Source organism: Vidua chalybeata, chromosome 7 (assembly GCF_026979565.1).
Source record: "Vidua chalybeata isolate OUT-0048 chromosome 7, bVidCha1 merged haplotype, whole genome shotgun sequence".
NCBI lineage: Eukaryota > Metazoa > Chordata > Aves > Passeriformes > Viduidae > Vidua > Vidua chalybeata.
In genome coordinates this window covers 6,109,894-6,132,782 of record NC_071536.1, presented here as the reverse complement: position 1 = coordinate 6,132,782, position 22,889 = coordinate 6,109,894, and the positions used below count along the sequence as shown (strand labels likewise).

The following is a 22,889-nucleotide window of genomic DNA, read 5'->3' as shown; positions in this document are numbered from 1 at the left end:
ATAAGACCTTTAACATTCTGGAGTCCCACCATAAACAATGCCAAGCCCGCTGCTAAACCATGTGCCTGACTGAATAAGCAAGCCTTCATTTTCACAGCAGGTTCCCTTTATGTAATAAAGAAACAAGTGCAAGTGACCTTGGTCAAAAATAAACATCTTTCTACAAAGCAAAACACTGCATTTTCCTTCTTTTTGTTTTTCCATCACTGTCATTCAGATTTCAGCCATTTAATAGCACATGCACTAGTCCAATAGAGGAAAGTTTCCTGGGCATCCAGAAGTTTATTGCTAATTTTATTTACATAAAACTGTAGACATAGGTACATTAATTATTTTTAAGTACTTATCAAACAGGAGTCTCGAAATTTAGGGAAAGTTGTTCTCTTAACTCACTGGCCTAAACAGAGCTGGCCAAACAGGTTCTATATAGTGATTCCTGTCATAAAATGTTTATGTAAGTGGATAAGTTGGTTTAATGGGGTTTAAAATCCATTAGTGATATTACAGAATATCACAATGATAGAATCATACTGTTTGTGCATCCTTCTTCTGATTCCTCTCATTTAAAAAGAGGTTAATTCTTCAGACAAAAACACTTCAATACAGCTGATTTTTTTTCCTAATTTGGATTCGTCTAAGTGATATCATATTGTCAAGGTCTCTATAATATAAATAACTGTTACAGTGTTTTCTTATCCTAGTTGAATTATTGGAATATAAGCTTCAGCAGGAAAAATCTATTGTAAGTGACTTGCACAGCACTCTCTCTGAGGAGCAGAAAAGATCCTCTGAAACATGTGATCTCCTGAATCAAGAAAAAGCATCCCTGAAATCAGAGCTTTCTAGAAGTAAGCAAGAGAATGAAAGGTTGCAGAAATCCCTGGAAGAGCTTCAGAGGGAAATAAATCATTTACGGTGAGAAGCAGATTTATTCATTTACTAGGTTTATCAGCAGGTGTGAAAGAGCTTTATACTAATTGGATCCATAAAACACTTGGAAACCGCAGGCAAACTAGGGTCTCTCACTTTTAAGGGTGATGTTTTCTTTACTAAATTCTGTCATCTTGGGTATGTTCCTTTCCCACTCCCTTCTTAGTGTATGCCAATATTTTGCTATCCTCTTGGAGGACAACAGCTTTGCTCTGCCAGAGTAAGTAACCTATCCCTTAATTGTTACAAAATCGAGCAATTCTAGCTTGGCTTGCAGGGAGGCAAATGTTTTCAGATGCTAACTAGCTTGAAAACTGACACTCTTTAGAAAGAATAGAGGCCACCTTAAAGAAACAAATCAATAGAGCTCAGAGAAACCAACCCAAAATGTCTTGCTTGTGATGCTGGTGAAGGATGTTCTGTTCTGAGCATAGCCATGTCGTTTTGAACTTTGCAGTGTTGAATTGGAAAAAAAAGAAAAGGATTTGGCAGCTGCACTTGAAGACTTGCAGGCTGAGCAGCTGAAGGGATCTGAGCTGCGAGGTTGGTTTGAGGAACAGCAGCGTCAGCAGAGGAAAGCAGAGGATGAAAAGACAAAGGCCATGGAGGTAACGCCCAGCTCCCCTGGGGCATGACGTTAACTAGCAAGTTATTTGTGCAGTCTTCTTCACCTCCACTCTTCTTTGTTTAGTAACTGTTAAAACCTCCAAACCTTTCCTGAATGTGCACAGTGTCTTTTCTCACCGAGTTAAAGCTTTCAGTTACTTCCATTAATTGCACGTGTAGAAATAAACCGAGGTTGAATGCCATGCTAGGGTTTTTTCTCCACATCTTCTCATGTTTTTTTCCTTTCCCACTTTCCCCTGTTGTGTACTGCCTCTTGCTGAGTAGGGACAGCCAGATTCTACAGCTGTGTGACTGCACCCTTAATTCCACAGCAAACTTACCATGGGGGTGTGAGATGTATGATCTCTGAGATTATAAAGAAAACCACCCAATGATAAATAGGTTTGGCATCAAGTGGAGCTTTTTCAATATAATATGTATTTTTGGAGGTTAACCAAAGTCATCCTGTTCCCTTCTAAATGGAACAGAAAACAAGTGAACAGCTTTCTCTCAAAGACTGGAATAGCAATGACTCAGTCCTTGTAAAAGGCCTACAGTAAATGGAAAAGGAGGAAGATTTAACATAAACCATTTCTTAAACCCCAAAACTAAACTCTCTCAAAGAACTCCAAACAATCCTACTTAAATTCTCAAAGTGAGGAAACACAATTCTGACTATTTCCTTGTAGTTTGACTTCTCCTGTCATCTTCCTGGTAGGTGTTTTAAGTTTGTGAGTGATTTTTGTTGGGATATTTGTTACTGCTGCATGGTTAGGAAATGCTGCTCATTTTCGGAAACCTGCTTATGCAAGGAGGGCAGAGTAGCCAAGGCCAGGAGAAAAGTGCTTTGCCCTGGGGGTACCTGTTGGACAGATGAGTCTGGAATTCACAAATCTTTATTGAAGCCCCATTATGGAAACCTTCTGCCTTTTAGCATCTGACCTGGCTTTCTAGGAGATGACAAATGGTGCTGGCTAGGTGGGGGCCAGAGTACACCTCCCTGCTAGGACAGCAGCACCAGCTCTGGCTGTCTGCAGTGCCCTACACTGCCCCTTCAGTCCCTGCCTTTCCTTCTGAAGAAACACTGGCTCCCAGGATGGACCGAGGGATGGATTTTAAAGGGAAAGAGGGTAGATTCAGATTAGATATAAGGAAGAAATTCCTTCCTGTGAGAGTGGTGAGGCCCTGGTACCCAGATTACCCGGAGCAGCTGTGGTTGGCCCATCCCTGGAAGTGTCCAGGCCAGGGCTTGGAGTAACCTGGGATAGTGGAAGGTGTCCCTGCCCATGGCAGGGGATGGGAATGAGATGAGCTTTAACATCCTTTCCAACCCAGACCATTCTGTGATTATTTTTATCAGTCTCTACTCTGTGCTTTGAAGAGATGGGCTGCCAAGTCCTGAAGCTTTACATCTACTCTTACTGCTTAGATTTTTCTTTTTAAAACAACAGGGTTATTGCTGTTGCAGATGTTACTTATTAATGGGACTGAGTGATGTAAAAAGTAGTGATTTCCTAATGAGAGTCTTACTAACTGAAGAAGAAATAATGTACTGGCAGATACATTAACATAATTGTTTATTTTGTGGCTTGGTGCCATATTGCTAAAGAGCATTTTTCTGTCACTTGTAATTTCAAATCAAACTTTTTAATACCTGAACTACTCTAGTTAAATCTTGAATATTTTTCTGGATAAAATAGGTTGAAAATTGCTAAATGCCAGCCAGTCCCACAAATGCGTGTTTGTGCTGGAATACGAATGTGTTCTCCCCCATTGTGCGCAGGAGCTGCAGGCTGCCCTGGATGTGCAGTCGGTGCAGAACTGCCAGCTGGCCGTGTCCTTGGAGCACGAGAGGACAGTGACAGACAACCTCCGCAAGGAGCTGCAGATCGAGCACTCCCGCTGCGAAGCCTTGCTGGCCCAGGAGCACAACAAACTGAGGGAGCTACAGAAAAACCTGGATGCTGAGAAAAAACGTTCCTTGGAGCTCCTGGATTCCTTGAATCATGAGCGTGTTCTGACAGAGCAGTTGAGCATGAGAGTGAAGGAAGGGGCTTCCTGTCAGCACAGGGAGTCGCTGCTGGAACAAGCCTTTGTCCGAGAGCTCCGAGCCCAGCTGGAAGAGGAGAGGGCCCAAACTATGGAGCTTGCTGCTGTTATTGAGAAAATGCAGCAGAAGGCCATCCTGTCCAAAAGGCAGCTGGAGGCTGAGGTACAGATGTGCTATGAGGAAACCCAGAAGGAGAAGGAGGTCAGTGACAAACTGCGAGCCACCCTGGAGTCTCTTCAGGCACAAAAGCAAGAGGTGATCCGTTCCTTGGAGGCCCAGAGGGAGAGAGAGGTCAAGCTGAAAGTTGACTGGGAACAACTGCAGTCACTCTTCAAGCTGCTTAAAGAGCAAGATAAGAACAGGAAAGAGGAGAGGGAGAGAGAGCAGAAACAGCAGCAACAGACAGAGCTACAGAAACAGAAGGACTGGCAGAGAGATCAGGAGAGACTGGTGAGAATGCTCTGCCTTACAGTGAAATAAGCCACACACTGGGATTTAACCCTCGGGATGGTATTCTTTGATTAGAATGTTTCCTTCTGTTAAAGCATTCTGAAAAATGCATTAAATGAGCTCTTGTCCTGCTTTTGTGAAATGTAGCTGTTTTCAAGGGATTGTGTCTGGGTTTATTGTTGACGGAAGTTGATCTTTAAATTTTTGCCTCTGCTGGTAATTGCTGGTTGTTCATAGGTGGGGATGAATATGGGTTAAATGTAGGATGAAACCAAACTAACTTTAATGTCATTGCCATTATTTTTTGAGCTATGATCCCAGTCATGGCTTGAGAAAATATTGGTTTCACCCTGGGTTTCTCCTTGGATGGAGACAATGCCCACTCCAGTGTCATTAAATGGCTTCCTGGTGGCCCTGCGAAGCAGTGCTCTAAGCCTTTCCCCAAAAGTAGTCTGGCAGATCAGGAACACCCAGATGGATATGCTAATTAGGTGTGGTGACACTTACATAAGTGGGTATATATAAGATGCAATTAACTACTACTAATTTTGTTCAAACAGCAAAACTTGGAACGGCAACACCAAAGGGACGAACAAAGAATTAAAGAACTGCAGGAAATACTGGCAGTATTAAGAGAAAGAGAAAGAAATCCTCCAACTCCAAACTGTCAGGAGGAACTCTTGTGTACCTCAAGCAAAGATGGAAGTGCCACACAGCCTGTGACAAAAGAAACTGAAAAATCCCACTTGCAACAGCAGCAACAACAGCTGGAGAAGATAAGGCAGCAGTTGCTCTTTGTGGTTGTGCACCTGAATGAGTTCATACATAAAACTCTGGATAAGTGAGTTCATAAAATAGCACTTTGCTTTCCATCCTGCTTCTTAACTTGTGTGTGTCATGGCTGAGAGCCCGCAGCTCTTTTAATTCTTAAAAATTAACAGAACTTGCTCATTTCTCTGTGTATTTAAAGTAATTTGTGTGGTAAATATTGCATAAGTAAAGCTTCAGAACCTTAAAGGTCAAGTAGTGGGAAGAAGCAATTAAATGTGTGTTAACATTCTTACAAATCAGCCTGATACTGAAAAGGTATTTCTGCCTAACAGAACGGTTAACGATTGGTCTGCATCAAATGATGAAGCTGTGGCCTCTTTACTGCAGACATTAAGGGAGCTAAAATCAGATTTGTCTCCTCCTACATCTCAGGTAAGGAAAATAGTAACTTATTTTAATGTCCAGCTCTGTTTTGTCATATTGCAGAGTCTGCTTCTGAGAGCATTTTTCTCCTAGATATGTAATGTGCCCAAGGATCATAAGCTTTGGGATGTGTTGCTGTAGCTTCTTTATGCATCCAGTGGCAGTTGTTTTTCACCAAAATGCCAAGTACTTTTCAAAAAGCACCATTGTGGCTTGTAATCTCAGGGCTGTTCTGACCCAGGTTTGCAGTATTGCAAATATTTTACACAAGCCCAGGGATTACCAGGGATTGATAAAGACCAAGCTCAGGTCTGTTGATACAAAATACATACATGCATAACTGTTAGTTTCCATCTGATTCCCCAGATAACTGCAGTTTTATGTCTTTCTCTTGCAATAGACAGAGATCTATGACTGTCTGATAAGTAAAAAGTTTTTTGCCTCTTCTGTTCACAAGTCTGATGTGTGACAAGCTGCCTTGGCATGTTTCAGCTCTTCCTGTGTCTACCTGCTTACAAATACAGTTAATATTTTCCTTCTGTCACCTGTGCAGCCACACAGGTGGTTGCCAAATGGATCATCTCCAGCCTTGAGGAGGGGGATGCAGCCTCTTCTCCAAGTTCATGGGGTTATTTTGGTTAAGCCTTCCTCTCACAAACCTTTAGAGCTGTCAGCTGCAGACAGAACTCTCGTTGGAGCAGAGTTCCCTCCTTCAGGGACTGACCACACAAAAATAAAGGAATTCAAGTTTCCTGACTTAAATTTTGTTTAACAAAAAAAGTGTTCAGTAGAGCACTTTAAAGCCACATGCCTTTCTAGGGCTTAGGAGCAAAAACTCCACCTCTGTAGCTTTGCTTCTGTGGACACAAACAATCCCTCCTCTCTGCCCTCTTTTCAGGCTTTGATATTTTTTTTTTCCTCCAGAATCACCTTTTCCTTCAGTCTCCTTCCTGAATTTCTCCTTCCTTTAAGGTACTGAACCATGTGCTCAGGAGACCAAAGGAATTTTCTGCTTTTCCCACCTTGAGTTGCAATAAATTGGGGAGTTTTGGACAGGGAACCTGGCAAAATGTCAGCATGGAAAATCTGTGCCAAATGGAGCTGTCTGGTCAATCAGCTGCCAAATGGTGCAGTAGAAATCAAGGACATAGATGACTCATGTAAAACTCCTTCAGATACTACAGATTGTACTGAAATAAGTTGCTAGGAGGAACTGGGGTCAGTTGTTTGTACTGCCTTCTTTAATGGAGAGATTTTATTTCAAGGGATAAAACATCAGCTATCTTAAAAAAAAATCTTGTATTTCTTCTGTGATCTACTGCATCATGCACTGATGTAACTGATGACCAGTAAATTTGTAGTTGATACAAAGAGGGATACAAAGGCAGAACTTCCATGAGGAATTGGAGCTGGAGTCCTGGGTCTCATTCCTTATCACAAAACTCAGTTTGACAGAATCACAGCATGGTTTGGGCTGAAAGGGACCTTAAAGCCCATCTTGTTCCACACCCCTGCCATGGGCTGGGAACCTTCCACTGGACTAGATTGCCCCAAGCCCTGTCCAACCTGACCTTAGACACTTCCAGGGATGGGCCAGCCACAGCTTCTCTGGACAACAGACTCTCAGAATTGAATGTGTGATTTTTTTCAAAATTTTTCACAACTTGTTTTTGTTGTATGTGCAGCTTGCTTTTGCATGTACACAGACATCTTCACTATTTCTGTGCTGCCTGTGGATGTAGAAGAAAGTCAGATGAAAGTCAGAAGGGCTTTTCATGCATTTCAGTTTGCCGTTGGGCTGTTCAACACCTGAATACCATTGCTGGTTTTCAGGCTCATTGTTATTATGTTTTAATTTGTCATAAAGTTGGGTTATTACTCAGTTTGAGCTGTTTGATTGTGGAAGCAATGTGCAAAACCCATTGTGGCTCACTTCCTTCAGGTTTCTATTTTAGGTGAGATCTACAAGTGATGCTGACCCTGTTCAAGAGCTGGAAAGAGAGGCTTGGCAACGAGAGAGGAACACGCTGCAGAACATGCTGAAACAGGCAGAATCCCAGCTGGCTAAAGCCAAAGCTGAAATTGAAAACAAACCAGTGGCAGAAACTTCCAATCCTAAGGTAAAATCATGGGGACAGCCAGCAAAGGGGGTCTCTAGAGCTTGGAGAGCCAGCAGAGCCACAGCCAGGAGGTATCATTTGAACCTGATCTGCTGAGGAAAAAGGGGTTCTGTCAGATTATGGCATTTATGTTTCACTTACTTCTGTAATCTTCCGTTGCTGTTTTAAAAGGTTGATTTTCTAGACAGTTTGGTATATTATTTTAAATTAGAAGCTTTCCCCATATGTACCTCATCAGAGAAGTTCCTTTGGAACTTTCTCAGTGTTAAACAGGAACTTGCATCAAAAGTAATCTGGATCTTTGGAATTTCTTTCCTCTCTTAAATGAGAGGGAGACTTGGATTTCTTGTCTAAGCATGAAAATAGAAAACACTTGTTATTTTTAATCCCTGCTGACTAATCTTAAATACTTTTTATTTTTCTGACACTTTGATTGTAATCAAATCTCATAGGCATCTCTCCCACCATGCATTCTGGCTTACATTTCTTTTAAGCAGATGTACTTTTTTAATTAAAGAGTTAACCTGTTTTAGAGTTTTGAGTGTGACAATTTTGCTTGAAAACATTCAGGCGATTTAAAGAGGTCTGATACTCCAAATCTGGGTGGATTTTAGCAGTGTACAAAATTGTTTTGGTTGCCCTTGTGTCCTCAGTCTGGATATTTGACCTGAAGACACCTTGTTTATGGCTGGCTTTTTGCAACTGTAACTGTGAAAAAAAATGAACTTTTAATTTTTTTTTTTTCTTTTCACAGTTGCAGAGATTATATCGAAAATACATTCGAGCAGAGAGCTTTAGAAAGGCTCTAGTTTATCAGAAGAAATACCTCTTGCTGCTGCTTGGTGGGTTTCAGGACTGTGAGCAAGCAACTCTGTCTCTCATTGCCCGCATGGGAATCTATCCTTCTGCAGACCTGCAGCTCTCTGGATCACACTCCCGGCCCTTCACCAAGTTCAGGTGTGCAGTCAGAGCCATCATTGCCATCTCAAGGTAAAGCCAAAACACTCCCTGTCTCTTAGAGGTGATGTTTTCTTGGAAGCTTAAAAGATTGATAGTTCCTGTGGCTTATCCTGCATTAATATTAAGCAGAAGCGATCTCCAGAACTGGTTCAAGCATGACTTGTACAGATCAAACTCAGCTAACTAAAGATTTGTAAAAAACATTTTTAAAATGAAAGAGGGCAGATTTAGATGGGATATTGGGAAGAAATTTTTCCCTGTGAGGGTGATGAGGCCCTGGCACAGGTTGTCCAGAGAAGCTGTGGCTGCCCCATCCCTGGGATTGTTCAGGGGCAGGTTGGACAGGGCTTGGGGCAGCCTGGGACAGTGGAAGATGTCCCAGCTCATGGCAGGAGGATGGAACAAAGTGGGCTTCCTTAGGATCCCTTCCAGCTCAAACCATTCCCTAATTCTATGAAAAAGCTACTTGAGTGATACCCAGCTGCAATATATTTGGGAACCAGTGCACAGCATTACAAACTGAAGTCCTTTGATGCTGCTATTGAGTGAGAAAACAGCACAGACTCCAAGAAGGCTGGTTTGCACAACTGCAACTTTAATGCCAAAAAATCTCCTCTTTATAGACTGACTCGACACATTCTACCTGATTGGCTAATTAACAAAAACACTTTTCTCACTAACAATCCTTGAGAAGAACAGAAAAACAAAGACTAGAAAAACACCACCTGCAGGTTGTTTACAATAACAAGCTATCATTGTTTCTCTATAACTCCCTAAAAGTTTCAGGAGTGTGCTGTGAGAAAACTTACCTTGTTTTCTCACTCTCTGACCAAGCTGTCACATCCACACTTTGGGGCTGACCCTTATCTCCTTGGTCTCACTGGACAGTCTGTCTTGTATCAGAATGTGATCTGTCAGGAATGGTTCTCTGGAATCCAGTAGTGTGTGTTTCATTGGGTGTGATTTTATCATGCTGTGTCACTGTCAAATGGGTTTTGCTAGCCGTACATGGGACAACGTGCCATCTCCCAATGGCTTTGAGCCCACTGAATGAAAAAAAAAAAAAGCAATTTTAAATGTAATTGGTGGTTATTTCTGAGCAAATTCATTGTCTAGTTAAAATAATTACTCGCAAGTTTCTATCAGGTGATGAAACAGAGTCTTTGACATGAATACCATAATAACAGCAAAGGCTGCAGCACCTCCAAATTTGTACAGTAACCTCCAAACTCTTCCTCTCATGTAGGAAGAGCTCTCTGGACATTAGGAGCAGTGCCAAAACAAGCAAGTCTTTTCAGCAGTTCAAAGATTGTTGCAGGGTAAAATGGGATAAGCCAGCATTCCAAAGACTGAATTTGAAGAATTCTCCTGTCATTCCCACAACAATCATTGCTTTTGTTGTTTAATAGGTTCTATACCAACAAATAATATTAAAATTTAATGTATTTCTGCTTATTTTTAATGCTTGTACAAATTTGTTTTCTTACCAAGGTTAAAGTTTTTGGTGAAGAAGTGGAACAAAGTTGACAGGAAGAGCACACAGGGTGAAAGCATTTCTCACAGTATAGGAGGTAACACAGGTATGTGTTTGGATAAGTACATTGTTTTCTTTGTAATTTCTCTTGAGTGATGTATTTCATTTAAAAACAAAACCCAAGTGGGAAAATCTGTTTATTTTGCCACTCCATCTGTAGAGTAGAGGGATAGATGATCTGATGTAGGTCAGTAAGGGCTTGAGTTACTTGAGGAACACTTGAGTGTTCCTTTGAGTTACTGATGAGTGCCTTTGTAAGAATTCCAACAAACATCTTAATGCAGCACCCAGTATTGGGGAACTGTTGCCCTTAATGTAAAATTCAATTACTTGTACCTTTTCAATGCTTAACCAAATTCAGATTAAATAGTGTATTTTTCATTACCTGGTACTATGTATTTTTCACTGTTTCTAAGTTGCTGGAAATGCTTATTTTAAAAGACAACACCACCTTTGTACCTAAACTCACAGTGGTATGATTCCTAAGAAACTTGAATCCTCAAATGTTGAACTTTCTACCTCAACACAAAATAGCATCACAATTCTACTGAATATGGTTAAAACAAAAACAAGAAAAACCTCACAAACTAAAAAAGCAGTTAGCTGTGGAAAGTGTATTTACCTGCATTTAAAACCAGACTTAAGCATACTCTATTGTCATTTTCATGGGTTTACTGGATGTGTTTATGATAGCCTGTTCTCAATGGTTCCTAGTGCATATTTTTTAACCCTTCATATTTACCACAGCCTCTGGTGCTAGAACAGAAGTCCTGAAAGAGCAGCAGCCCCCAGCTGCCCCTGTCAGCTCTCCCCCTACCCAGGACAGGGACACAGGGCTGTGCCACAGAACCAGCTGTGCTGCAAGATTCACGAGCCTCTCCCCACGATCCTCCTCCCGCTCCCACAACAGGTCAGTCTGCAAAGGTGGGGGATGCTCCAGATTATTGTAGGGTTTTTTTTAACTTTGCTGAGTGGTTTGTCACAAACAGCCAGGTAGTCTTCTGGTTTGCATGGAATTCACCAAAATGTTTTGGAGAGTTTGAGACCCGCAAGAACTTCCAAAAAACTTAATTCTACTCCACCCTATTCCTCTGTCATGGCATGTGTCTGCTTCTGACAGCCCTGCTAAGAAAAGCCACATGTATTATATGGAGCAAGATATTAATAACAGCAGCCCTGACTGGTGCTCAGTGTGACTGGATTAGTGGTGGCTCAGGTCTGATGTAGATCCAAGGTAGGCTAAATAATGCCTCTTACTGCTCTTGTTTCCAGGAACAGCTATACAAATGGAAAGGGGGCAGTGGTTCCAGTTTTCTTTGCCCAGAATTCCTAACTATATGAATGCAATTTCTGGATATATTTGAGAGTATAGCATGAGAAGGAGAAAATAATTTCTTTTCTTTTTAAGGTTGCATCTGTCCCCAAGTTCAGCTCCAGACAAGTCCCTTGTGGCACCTCAGGATCCTGAACAGTCACTCACAGAATATATCCATCGCTTGGAGGTGATTCAGCAAAGGCTGCGAGGGGTGCAGCAAGGTAAGAACCACCTTGTCACCCCTCACAGCTCCTGCAAGTCTGGGCTGCTTCTCACAAGGTTCTTTGTACACACTGCCAATAAAGAGCATCATTTTAAGGAATAATTATCATTACTGGGGAGTAACAACCAAGTCAGTCTCCAAAAGGACCTTTCCAAGTTGTATCTAAAACTCGTCCAAGTGTGGTATTTCTCTAAGTTCATAGTGAAAGAAATAAAATGGAATAATTTCATGTGATTTCTGCCCCCTCCTCCCGTTCCCAAATCCTAACAAGCAAGTGTTGTAATTTAAATGAAGCTGTGTATAGAGTTAATTTGCTTTAAAGTCAAACATAGCTGTTGGAATAGCTGAGCAGGGCTTTCTCTGCAGCACAAACTGTAATGCTTCCCTTAATTATCACTTCCTTATGTTCACAACAGATTTTTTAAAAAGATTTGGAGGCTGGTAAATACAGCCATCTAGTTCTAAGATTTATCGAAGAGCACACAAAGGATTGTAGTGGCACTTTGCTTTTCTATTTAAAACAGTCCCACCTAATTTCTAGACCAGATTTACTTAGTTTAATTAGTCTCATTACCTCCTCTTGTTACATGTTGATTATAGCACAGAAACACCTTGTCCTAAGGAGGAACTTGCAAACTGTAATCACATCATCCTGAAATCCTGAAGAGTTTGGGAATTTTGACATTGTTCTCAGCAGGACTTTACCTAGAAACTTTATTACCATGACTTTTTGGGTTTGTTTGTTTTGGGTTTTTTTTCCCAAATACTGCAGCTGCATGGCTGATACAGATAGATAAACAGATTTTAGACTTGAAATCTGACAGCCTTTATGGAAGGAACACATTTTGCATCATTCCAAGTGTGGAATAAGTACTCCACAACTGGGACACGATGAACGGCACTTCTGTGAAAAGTGTATATGATTTCTGTCATTTCCATGTTACCAGGACAATAATGTCCAAGCATTACAGAATGATGCTGCAATCTTTAGAACAGTGCTGTCAGCCAAGTGATTTCCCAGTTCCTAATGAACAGGAATGGCAGAATTGAGCTGTCAGTGGGGGTAAAGCAGGCCTGTGATGGAGCACTGGTCCCAGGGTATAGAAGGTTTTCTTTGGCAGATGTTTAGGCTTTCAAATCCTGTTTGGGATTGCTCCTAGGTGGCTCATGAAAATTGGAATTGCTTTCAGTGTAGCTCATATGAAGTGCTTTGAGGAAATAACATGCTGCTAATTGTACACTGTTGCTTCATAACACAAGCAGTTTTCTAATATCTTTTTTGTTTTTAATTTAGGGCAAGTGCTAGGTTCACCTCATCAGAGAAACCTAAAAAAGTAATGGAAACACAAAATCTGTCCTGCAAGTTCCTGCTTCCTCTGAGTCGGTCCTCACTCAACAAATGCACTTGCAATCTTCCATGCAACTGAATAAAGGGCAGTGCTTTTACAGCAGATTTTTATATGACTCTTTTTATTATATTTTAGTACTTTAAGAGGGACTTACTTTTCACTAAGAACAATGTTTTACATTCTCATGTGAAATTAAGTCAACAGCTGAAGTGTGCCTGCATCGCTGTATTGTAAGCTGCAAAAAGTCTGTGGTGTTTATTTTTCTATAGTGTATAGGTGGATTCCTTGTAAAAAAAGTCATTAAAATGGCATTTTATTAGTGAATTCTTACATCGCGTGGTTGCTTATTTCTGTCATACCTATTTACTTCTTTTGTTGCTCCTATAATTGTTTGGGTTTTAATATTTCTGTAGGATCACTCCAATTAAAGGAATAGCTCAAATACTTTCAAAAATATCAAAGATACATGTGGCTTTCTGTGAATTTAGGGTTTGCTCTTCTGGTTTTTCAGTATGCAAATCCTCCCTCAGTCTGTCCTATTTATTGTGGACACTTTTAGCTTCATTTTTTTAGTTCAAAAGGCCCATCATTTTGTTTAACTCTATGCATTTTTGGCAAAACGTATCAAATGAAACCTGTGAACTCTATCTACATCTAATGTGAGTGATCCTGCCTCTGGTATCTCGTGCTGTAGCTGCCTTCAGGGGGGCAGTTCCAAATGTGTATGAAGTTGCTGGTCAGAGAAGAGGAAAGAGGTGCTCTGATGGTACCCCTATTTCCAGTCACAATGTCTCAGTGCAAAAATGAGATCCAAGTATCATGCTGAATAAGATTTTTCTGTGATATTTCTATTTTTCTTTAGAAAAGGCATAGGAAGAATTTAAAACCCAGAATATTTTAAACTCTGGATCTGTGAAATCTCTACATTTGAAGCAGTTGTGTTTTTTAACTTTGGAGCATGAGATGCTCCAAAGATGATGATGAGGGATCAGTTCTGTTTCAAGGGAATTTGTCTTTGCACTGGCACATTTTTAAATCGGTCTGCAGGGGCTTTTTTATGTCCCAGAATATGCAGGGCTCTTGCAAGCCTTGGCATGGCTTTGCACTCAGAGGAACTTTTCTGTAGCAGTTGGTGCTTCCCTGCCTCACCTCCTCCCTACACGCTCTCCAAGAGTCTCCTTGGGCAGTCACTGTTTCCAGGATCACAGGCTGGACATGGAGGTACGGGGCAGAGGTGCAGCCTTCTATTCAGGAAAGAAATCTGCAGAGAACATTATGCCTTCAGAAGCTGCCTGGAACAGAGGCTAGACAGAGCTAAAGGAATAAAGCAGGTATTTACTAAAAAGGCCTTCAAAGGATACACCTTGGGCAGCATAAGAGCCTGGCTGAGGCTCCACCCAAGATGGATGACAGGTCACACATTCTCACACTTTTATAAGTTTTGGTCCATTTAAATGTTGGGGTTTAATTGTCCAATTACAGCTTCAGGTAATGCAGTCCCATCCTCCCAGATTGCTGTTATTTATACTTTTTGGGCCTGAAGTTGCAATGGTGTCCTTGGTTGTTGGGCTGCAAAAGGATTGTTTTGTCTAACTAAACCATGAGGAGAACTTGCTAACACTTCGTATGAAGTTCAGAGATATACTAATGCAGTATGGAATCTGGAAAATATGAAAATTAAAACTTATGGCATCAAAGGGATCCAACCCAGTAGGATCTCAGCTACAGATAATGTGTTCCCTTGTGGCTATGTTCCCATCAGCTTTCTGAAGGGAAGTGTTTCTTCCCAATGTAAGGGGTGACATTTTAAGCAGCATGGTTTTCCTAGTGCTGGTGTGGTGTGTCAATGCCCTTGGAAGGGCAGCCACATGGGACACACTCTACTGTGATGTGTTGACCCCAGTAATTTAAGTAGAGAAATTGGAAGCCCCAACATGAACCCAATCATCCCAAACAGGAGCAGTGTTTTGGACAGAAGCACATGTCAGCAGAACTACTCCCCAGCTTTCCCTATTTTCTAGTTCTAGGAAAGTTGCTACTGGCAGAGCAGTTTGGGTGGTCAGGACCACTGGCAAGGTCGTGGCTTTGCCTTTGCCTGAGCCTCTGGGAGGCAGCAGGAATTCCAGAACGTGAGGCTGTGGTGCCCTGCCACACACTCACCCTGGAACCTATAGTTGAGCAGGGAAAAGCTACTGCCTCAACACAGCCTGCAACCCAAACGCTTCCTGCTGCTCTCTACTGCCCTTTGAGAGGGGTTGGCTTTAGAAAATACACTCTTACTAATTTTTTTTTTTCCTTTATGCAGTCCCAGGCACCACTTTACAGCCAGGCTCTCAGAGCGGAATTCCGTGCCACGAAAATGTCCCTGCTCTACCCTGGGATACCCGGTGGCCCCCGTGGGCTCAGGCTGGGTCACAGTTCCTATTTTCAGTCGGGAGGAAGAAGTGGGGACGGAAAGGGCAGTATCGGTATTCACAGGAAAGGGGCCTCAGCAGGTGCCAAGGCAACGAGGAGGGTGGGAAAAGGAAGGGAGCACGAGAAGGGCAGCGGCTGGACCCAGGAGCGGGCGGGCCGCGCTGTGGCCCCTCCCCAGCGGCGCGGCCCCGTCCCGCCCCTGGCGCGGGCCGCGCGTCCCGGGCTGCGGCAGCGGCTGCGCGGGGCGGCGGGGCCGGCGCCACCTCCTCCTCCTTGCCTGCCTGCCGGCCCGGGACCGCCGCTGCCCGCCTCCGGCCCGCCCCCGGCCCCACCTGCGGCGGCGCTGGGCGGTGGCTCCGCCGGGCCCGCTCGCTGCTCGCCCACCCGCGCCATGGCGGCGGAGCGCGGGGGCTGCGCGCTGGAGGCCGTGCCGCTGCCGCCCGAGGTGCGCGAGAGCCTGGCCGAGCTGGAGCTGGAGCTGTCGGAGGGTGAGTGGGGCCGGGCTCGGGGCGCGGGCGGGCTGTGGGGCCGGCGGCGCGGCAGGAAGGCCGCGGTGCCGCCGAGGGGCCTGGGGGCGGCGGCGGCTTCGCCCCCCGGCGCAGCTCTGGGCGCGCCCGGGCTCCGCTCCTGCCGGAGCCCTCGGCCGGGGGCCGGGAGCCGGGAGCGGGCGGCGGCGCCGGGCTCGGGCGGGCCTGCGCCGTCCCCCGCCGTCCCCGCGGCTGCACCGACCGCCCGCGGCCCCTGCGGCCGGCGCCTGGTGGAGGCCCCGCAGGAGCTCTTCCGAATGGGCAAGTTAGTGTGCAACTGGATACTCTGGAAAGACAATTTTATTTTAGTTTTAATATTTGTTGCCATCTGTAGGTTAAACCTTGAATCTCTCTCTCTGTATCTGTCATTAATTTCCAACTTTTTTGTGCTTCACTGTATGTGCAGTCAGGAAGGAATACGATGATGCTTGCTCCATTTTTATAGAATCACAGAATGGTTTGGGTTGGAATCTTAAAGCTCATGCAGTTCCATCCTCCTTCCATGAGCAAGGACACCTTCACTAGACCAGGTTGTTCCAAGCCCCATCTAACTTGGCCTTGGAACACTGCCAGGGATGGGGCAGCCGCAGCTGCTCTGGGCAGCCTGTGCCACGGCCTCGGCACCTTCCCAGCAAAGAATTTCTCCCCAGTATCCCATCTAACCCTGCCCTCTTGTCAGTGGGAAGCCGTTCTCCTTTGCTTTGTCACTCCAGGCCCTTGTCCAAAGTCCCTCCAGCTTTCTTGGAGCCTCTTCGGACACTGGAAGGGGCCCTGAGGTCCCCCAGAGTCTTCTCTTCTCCAGGCTGAGCACCCCCAGCTCTCCTTGCCTGTCTCCAGAGCAGAGGGGCTCCAGCCCTGTGCATTAATGGGCCCAGAGGTGACAATGTGCAGCGCTAGGCACAGGGTCGCTGTGACCATTTGATGGATTTTCAGCCCCCAAAAGGAGGCATCCCTTCTACCTCCAGGTCAGTGTTTGGTGATAACAGCCCTGTGGGTGCTAGCCCTGATATCTCTGTTAAAGAGCAGGGAAGGATTTTCTGCATACTGATTCTCTGGCACGTTCTCTGCAGACAGGCAGGTATAAGTGCTTGGCACAGGGGGGCATGCTGGGGTGGGGGTGACCGAGGCAGCATGTTCTGGGAGCAGTTGCTCCTTGCATTTTCCCCAGTTACACTGTCAAGCTGCACCCTTGAATAAAAGGGCTAAAAACCTCTTAATACCATCTGTGGTTTTGGGATTAGCAGCATTCAATGTGCTCCTCAGATGCTGCAGTTTTCAAATCAGCAGGTTCAGCTGGGAGAAATTTGGGCTAATTCACCTAAACATGTGCTGCCTGATTCAGGTCACGGTTTCAGAAGTTATTCACAAGTCTGCTGTCGTCATCTCCAGTGTGGAAGCTTTGGTGCAGAGGCAGGGGAAAAGTGTAGGATGGGTGACTGTTGTCCAAGTGTAACCTGTTGCTGCATGCCTGCTGGCACAGTCACAAGCAGTACCTGGCATGCCCTGTTGCATGTGCAAGATGAGTTCCTGCGTGTGAGCTGGGACCGTGTGCTCCGTGGCCGTGCTGGGTACAGTGGTTCTTCCTGTGTGCCTGCTGACACGTGCAGGGATATCCTGGGGCTGGCTCCTGTGCTCTGTAGCTCCTGACTGTGTGTTTGTTTAACTGATAAAATATTTTTTTATAGGGGGATCTGCAGTGTGTTAAACCTGTGAGAGGCCTGAAGTGATTGCACACTGTCCTAGTGCTGTGGGTCTGATGTGGAATGTGTATTTCTGTGTAGCTGCTGGATTAATGGAGTGATTGGGTAAAGTGGTAATGTGAGCTTGAATTTCTCGATCACTCTGAAGACTTAGTTTATGGGCTTAGATGTGACTCCTTTTCTGTCTCTCCTAAACTGGAAAACGTTTGCAAGTAGTTCTTCAACATCTGGTGTTATGTGCTCATATCCTGCCATTGCTTGATGTTTGTATGGGCAGCTTTTAATGGAGCTCTATCATTAATGCCCAGAATTTGCTTACTTGGAGAGGAAGGAATAGCAGTCTAAGATCTCTAATGCTGAATATGCCACAAGTTAGAGAAGGTGAGTACTTGGGTGGGTATTCCCATCATCTGAGAGGAACTGTGAAAGGACAAAGAGAAAAGGAGAAATGTGAGGGCAAGTTCCTTTCTAGATTGTCTGTGTACTTTGTTAATTGAAATATTGTATGTGTTGTGATGAGGCAGGAATAATGTCTGTTCTCTTTGATTACATTATTTTCACCTGTAGAAAATAAGTCAGGAAGATGATTAATCTCCTCCTTTGGTTTTGCTTCAGATGATCACAGCAAAAGTTGGGAAGAGTGTTTGTGTTGAGGTGTAGAGAAAAATAGAGACATGAGTATGTTGGTACTTTCTAAAGTCATCTCAAAATCCTAAGTAGAGCATTCAGCTGAGAAGAATTTTGGATGGGGATGGAATGCCAGTTCTTGCTACAATTCAAATCATATGCACTTTAGGAATCCTTCAGCTTTACAAGATCCTAATGTCTTGCTTGACATTGTATTCTTCATGTAGTAGAAAAATAATAGTTCAGGATAAAAAGTGATCCTACTATGATGCTACTGTGTTGCTTTGATATATCAACACTAATTTATTTCTTGTTGAAAAAAAAAAACTGTGAATCCTGTAAAGAAAACTAAGAGATGTGCCCACAACCTTTTGGGGAGATAAGGGCAGTTTTGAGACCATGCCTGGCATCTAAGCTGAGTTTCAGCTGATGGCTCTGTGGACTAGGCTTGCTTATCTTAAGACTCAAAGATGCTGCAGCTTTCTGATGTAATGGAAAGATGCAGAGCTCCCTAATCAGACTGGCAGGGTCTGTGGCAGAGTATGATGGGGATGCTGTGAAGCTCCAGTACTTCAGGTTGTTTATTAGTAACTACAAAACGCTGAGTTTTGGGGGTTTGTTTGTTGGTTTGGTGGTTTGTTTTGGAGGTTTAGCGTGGTTTTTTCTTCCCTGCTCTGAAAGAGAGCTAAGGTTATAAAGAGTTCTTTAAAAAATTCTTATCTGCAGTGGAGGTTCTGTAGGAAAGGCATCAATGTGCATTTTAAAGCCTGTTCTTGTTCTATGATACTGCATCATATATATATATATATATTTAATTTTTTTAATGTACCTAAATGTACTTGTACACCACTTTGGAATTGGGTTTTTTTTTTGCTTATTCTGGGTTATCTGTGCAGGAAGATGCTTCACTTGTTCCTTGATTATCTAAAGACAAGATACATACCAGTAGTCAAAGGTAAAATTGTGTGATGTGTTCATGTAGCAGCAAGGACCCGGTGTCAGCTTGTGTTGGCTTTGTCTTCTAGGACTGGTGGTGGTGGCAGTGTCCTCAGCTAGCAGTTCAGGGACTTACAAGAACACATGACTACATTTGTTTCTTTTCTTGCAAATTTTTGGTGCTTGTTTTTGTCTGGATCCAGTTAGTCTGGGCCATTTGGATGCACAACACTGAATTTGCATTCAGTAAAAATCAGATTAAAAAGCTGCAGGAATTAAAATACAGTTGTACCACCTTTGAGGTGGTGTTTGGCATGTGAATGGTACAACATTTTCTTGGTCTGAATTTCTGCAGCTTGAAACATTAAGTAAATGGATTTGGGTTTTCTTCTGTTTGCTAGGAATTTGTAGGTTGGTCTTACTTTGGACTCTGTGATCTTGGAGGTCTTTTCTAACCTTAATGATTCTATGGACTAAGCTGAAACTCCAGAGATTATCTGCAGTAAAGAGGCTGAAGAGATTTTTTTGCTAGTTCAAATCTATTCTATTAGTCCATCGATTGACAGATGGGGAACACTTCTCAGTGGCTTCTATCAAAGAGTCTGTAGGATTAGTTCAGAGATAGAAAAGTATTTCATGTAGCTTACCATCTTAATTATAACCCCAGTTATTTCTCAGTTAATTTGGGGAGGAGCATTTTCTGCTTCCTGCCACATTGCTCACAGGTTTCTCCTGAGCCTGGCTGACGTTTAGTGGCAAAGGATGCAGTTTACTGGAGTGGTCAGTGGGCTGGTTGCTCTGGTTCCCCTTCAAGTGTTTACACCTGCCTAGACTGAAAGCTGACTCTCATGTGATTTTTATCCCATTTTTTTATTTCCCTTCTAAGAAAGGAAGAAGTTTTGTATATGACAACAAAGCTTTCTGTGGGGTTTTATTGTTTTGGGGATTTTTCTGCAAGGGTTGGGGTTTTTTTGGCACATTTTGAGGTACTGCAGGTAATTCCTGAGTACAAGAAGATACCAGCTATGAAGTATTTCCTGAAAAAAGTAAAGGTATTTAATGTCTGACATCTTTGGCTACTGCAAATATTCCAGCGATACTTCAGCAAATACTTTTTGTAGTTAGTTTGATTGGGCTTTTTAAAAAATAAATTGATAAGAGTACTTTTTTTTTGTCAGAACACCTTTCTTATAAAACCTAAGGGTAGTGGTCACACCTGAAAAGTTTAGGTCCTTTTGTTACCAACAGTACTGATGTGGTATTAAATTTCTTTGTGTGAAATCAGGTGAGGAAGAGACACCCACAAACATTTGCAGGTGTTTTTCTTGTGATAAATCATGGTATTTAGAAGTTAAGTTTTTTCTGGTCTTAAAATGGTAGTTTTCTGTTATGGAAGTCTTGGAAATAAATATGATCTGAGGCTATCAATGGGAAGAACTGTTGTAACTGGGGAGACAGATGGCAGTCTGTGAAACTTGACCTGCAGCATCTTTCTTAATTTCTGGGCTCTCCAACAGAAACTGTTAATTGTGTGATAGTACCTGAGACTTGCCAAATGCCCATGGGGACTGAGTAAGTCTTCAAAGCTTGTTCTCCCACCTTAACACCCGGTGCAGGTCTGGGCACCTGGCTGACGTCCTTCAGGCTGTCCCCATCCTGAGAGTGAGTGTGGGGCTGAGCCCAGCCCCCCACACCCCAGCCAAAATCTCACACCCTTCCCGAGGGAAAGCCCCTCAGCTACTGCACCTTTCCCCCTTCTCCTTGGCTACATCTTTTGTCTCTCTTAAGGTCGGGTTGTTATCATATCTTAGGCAGCAGATGGGAGAAAATTCTCTGAGAGGGAAAAGAAAAAAAAATTCCTAACCTCTAACATTATCCACCCTGATTTTTTTCCCATACCAACATGTTACATCAAACTTAAACTTTTAAAGTATATACATGTGTACATCTAGGTTTAGATACAGGCACAGTGTGACAGGCAGTTCACCCTAAAACAAGGTCCCCTTGAGAGATGCATCGTGTCTCTCCATCCTTTTGCACCACCAGGTGCAACCTGGTCCCTGAGCAAAGACAACCCCACAAGTGGGTTTGTCTTTGCTTGAGGCAGAATTAATCCAAACAGTTTTTCCCAGGATACCTCTTATGTGTACCACCAGAACCTTATCTCTGTTGTTCACAAGGGTTCAGACTGGGCAGGTCCAGCTCAGTTAGTGGAGCCTCTGGTGTTAACTAACCAGGTGCTAAATGCAACTCCCAATTTTTGGAAGTCTCCCTGCCCAGTGCCTTCAAGGTGATTTTAAGCAGTCTGTTGCACCGCTCAGCTTTCCCAGCTGCTGGTGCATGATAAGGAGTATGGTACACCCACTCAGTGCCATGTTCTCTAGCCCAGGTGTTCGTAAGGGTGTTCCTGAAATTAGTGCTGTTGTCAGACTCAATTAGTGGGGATACCGTGCCTCCAAGGGACTTGCTTTTCAAGGCCCAGCATGGTGTTCCAGGCAGTGGCGTGCAGCACAGCATAGGTCTCCAGCCATCCCATGGTGGTTTTTACCATTATGACCATATAGTGCTTGCCTTAGCAGGTTTGAGGCAGTGTGATATAATTAATCTGCCAGGCCTCCCCATACTATATTTGGACCACTGCCCAGCATGCCATAGGGGTTTTACCTGCTTGGCCTGCTTGATCTCAGCACATGTCTCACAATTGTGGATAACCTGGGAGATACTGTTCATGGTTAAATCTACATCTCAGTCTCGCGTCCACTTACAGGTGGCATCTCCGCCCTGATGGCCTGAGGCATCATGGGCCCATCAAGCTAGGAACAACTCCCCCTTGTGTTGCCAGTCCACACCTATCTGTGACACCTCTATTTTTGCAGCCTGATCTACCTGCTCGTTGTTTCAGTGTTCCTCATTAGCCTGACTCTTGGGGACGTAGGCATCCACATGACAGATTTCCACAGGTAACTTCTCTACCCGAGTGGCAATGTCTTGCCATTCTTCAGCAGCCCAGATTGGTCTTCCTCTGTGCTGCCAGTTGGCCTTTTCCCCCCTTCCTCGAGCCAAAGCCATGTGCCAACCAAACCAGGCTAGGCTAGACCACATGGTGCTGCTTACTGAGGCTTCTATATTCAGCACACAAAAACCAGGTTACCCAGGAACTGTTATTCCTTTTTCACCTTTTCCCCTCGATGTCCTCAGGCCTCACTTGGGCCCAAGAGTCCTCTGAACCTTTCTACCTTGGGAGGGTAAAACAAATTGACCCGTTTTCTTTTTCTTGCCATGTCTGATGTGCTGGATGATCAGAGGAGATTTTTTTTTTATTCTCCCCTCTATTTTGGAAGGTAATAAAATGCTGGTTAAGAGGTTCTTGTTGAGTTGACCTAAAATGTTAGCAACCATGTTAGAAAGCACTGTTGTAGCAGTGGAACAGTACGATTGGCAATGGTTTTCATCTGTAATGTGCCTTCCCTTTTTTTCTCACTCCCAGTCCCCCATCATACTCATTTTCCATCATTGTTATTCTGCTGTTCCTCCCTCCTCTGTTTCCTGCCTTCTGGAACATAGGAGAATAAACAAGATATCTAGTCTTAGCTGAGAACATCCTTGCACTTCTTACCTTGAGCTGTTTCTAATGAAACAATTTTGGGAGCAGTGAGGACATCAAGTCTTATTTTATTGGCTTTGGCTTCCAGCTTAAGAATGATGGTGATGCATTTAAAGGCTTGCAGAAAAAAGGACTAAATGTACTATTCTGTTACCTTTATCATGGTGAGGAAACAGAAGACTCTGAACCAGGAAAACTGGGAATGCTAGGTCATCGACTTCCTTTCCCATCAAAGCAGAATTTCAAACTCAACCAGTTAGGTGCTTGGGGCTTTTATTGGTTGTCTTCTGGATTTCTGCTGTAGTTAACCAGTGTTTAAATTAATCTCTTCCTTGTGTTTGAGCAGAAG

The 22,889-nt window shown here is 43.6% G+C and overlaps 2 protein-coding genes and 1 long non-coding RNA gene across 6 annotated transcripts in view; 2 read left to right on the top strand and 1 right to left on the bottom strand.

The window, feature by feature from the left end:
- Positions 1-13,055, top strand: part of PCNT (pericentrin) — a 71,935-nt gene extending 58,880 nt beyond the window's left edge. The window contains exons 43-53 of the mRNA XM_053947913.1: positions 702-915; positions 1,388-1,538; positions 3,320-4,036; positions 4,597-4,877; positions 5,140-5,239; positions 7,186-7,350; positions 8,105-8,340; positions 9,802-9,890; positions 10,592-10,754; positions 11,253-11,380; positions 12,677-13,055. Of these exons, the coding sequence (XP_053803888.1) occupies positions 702-915; positions 1,388-1,538; positions 3,320-4,036; positions 4,597-4,877; positions 5,140-5,239; positions 7,186-7,350; positions 8,105-8,340; positions 9,802-9,890; positions 10,592-10,754; positions 11,253-11,380; positions 12,677-12,720 (2,288 nt within the window). The 3' untranslated portion in view covers positions 12,721-13,055. The remainder of the gene's footprint in view (positions 1-701; positions 916-1,387; positions 1,539-3,319; positions 4,037-4,596; positions 4,878-5,139; positions 5,240-7,185; positions 7,351-8,104; positions 8,341-9,801; positions 9,891-10,591; positions 10,755-11,252; positions 11,381-12,676) is intronic.
- The window catches only part of LOC128790818 (uncharacterized), a 30,051-nt gene extending 14,497 nt beyond the window's left edge, over positions 1-15,554 (bottom strand). Inside the window, exons 1-3 of one of the 2 annotated variants that reach the window (XR_008431874.1) lie at positions 15,479-15,554; positions 13,881-13,992; positions 9,120-9,356 (exon numbers count right to left, since the gene is read on the bottom strand). This is a non-coding gene — a long non-coding RNA (uncharacterized LOC128790818). Of the gene's footprint in view, positions 1-8,910; positions 9,357-13,880; positions 13,993-15,478 lie in introns of those variants that run through there. The other variant, XR_008431873.1, reaches the window with a different exon arrangement.
- The window catches only part of DIP2A (disco interacting protein 2 homolog A), a 79,796-nt gene continuing 72,391 nt past the window's right edge, over positions 15,485-22,889 (top strand). For all 3 annotated transcript variants that reach the window (XR_008431872.1, XM_053947906.1, XM_053947905.1), the window contains exon 1: positions 15,485-15,634. Coding sequence is in view for 2 of the 3 variants with exons in the window: in XM_053947906.1 (XP_053803881.1) it covers positions 15,538-15,634 (97 nt within the window). In the remaining variant the exon portion in view is untranslated. The remainder of the gene's footprint in view (positions 15,635-22,889) is intronic.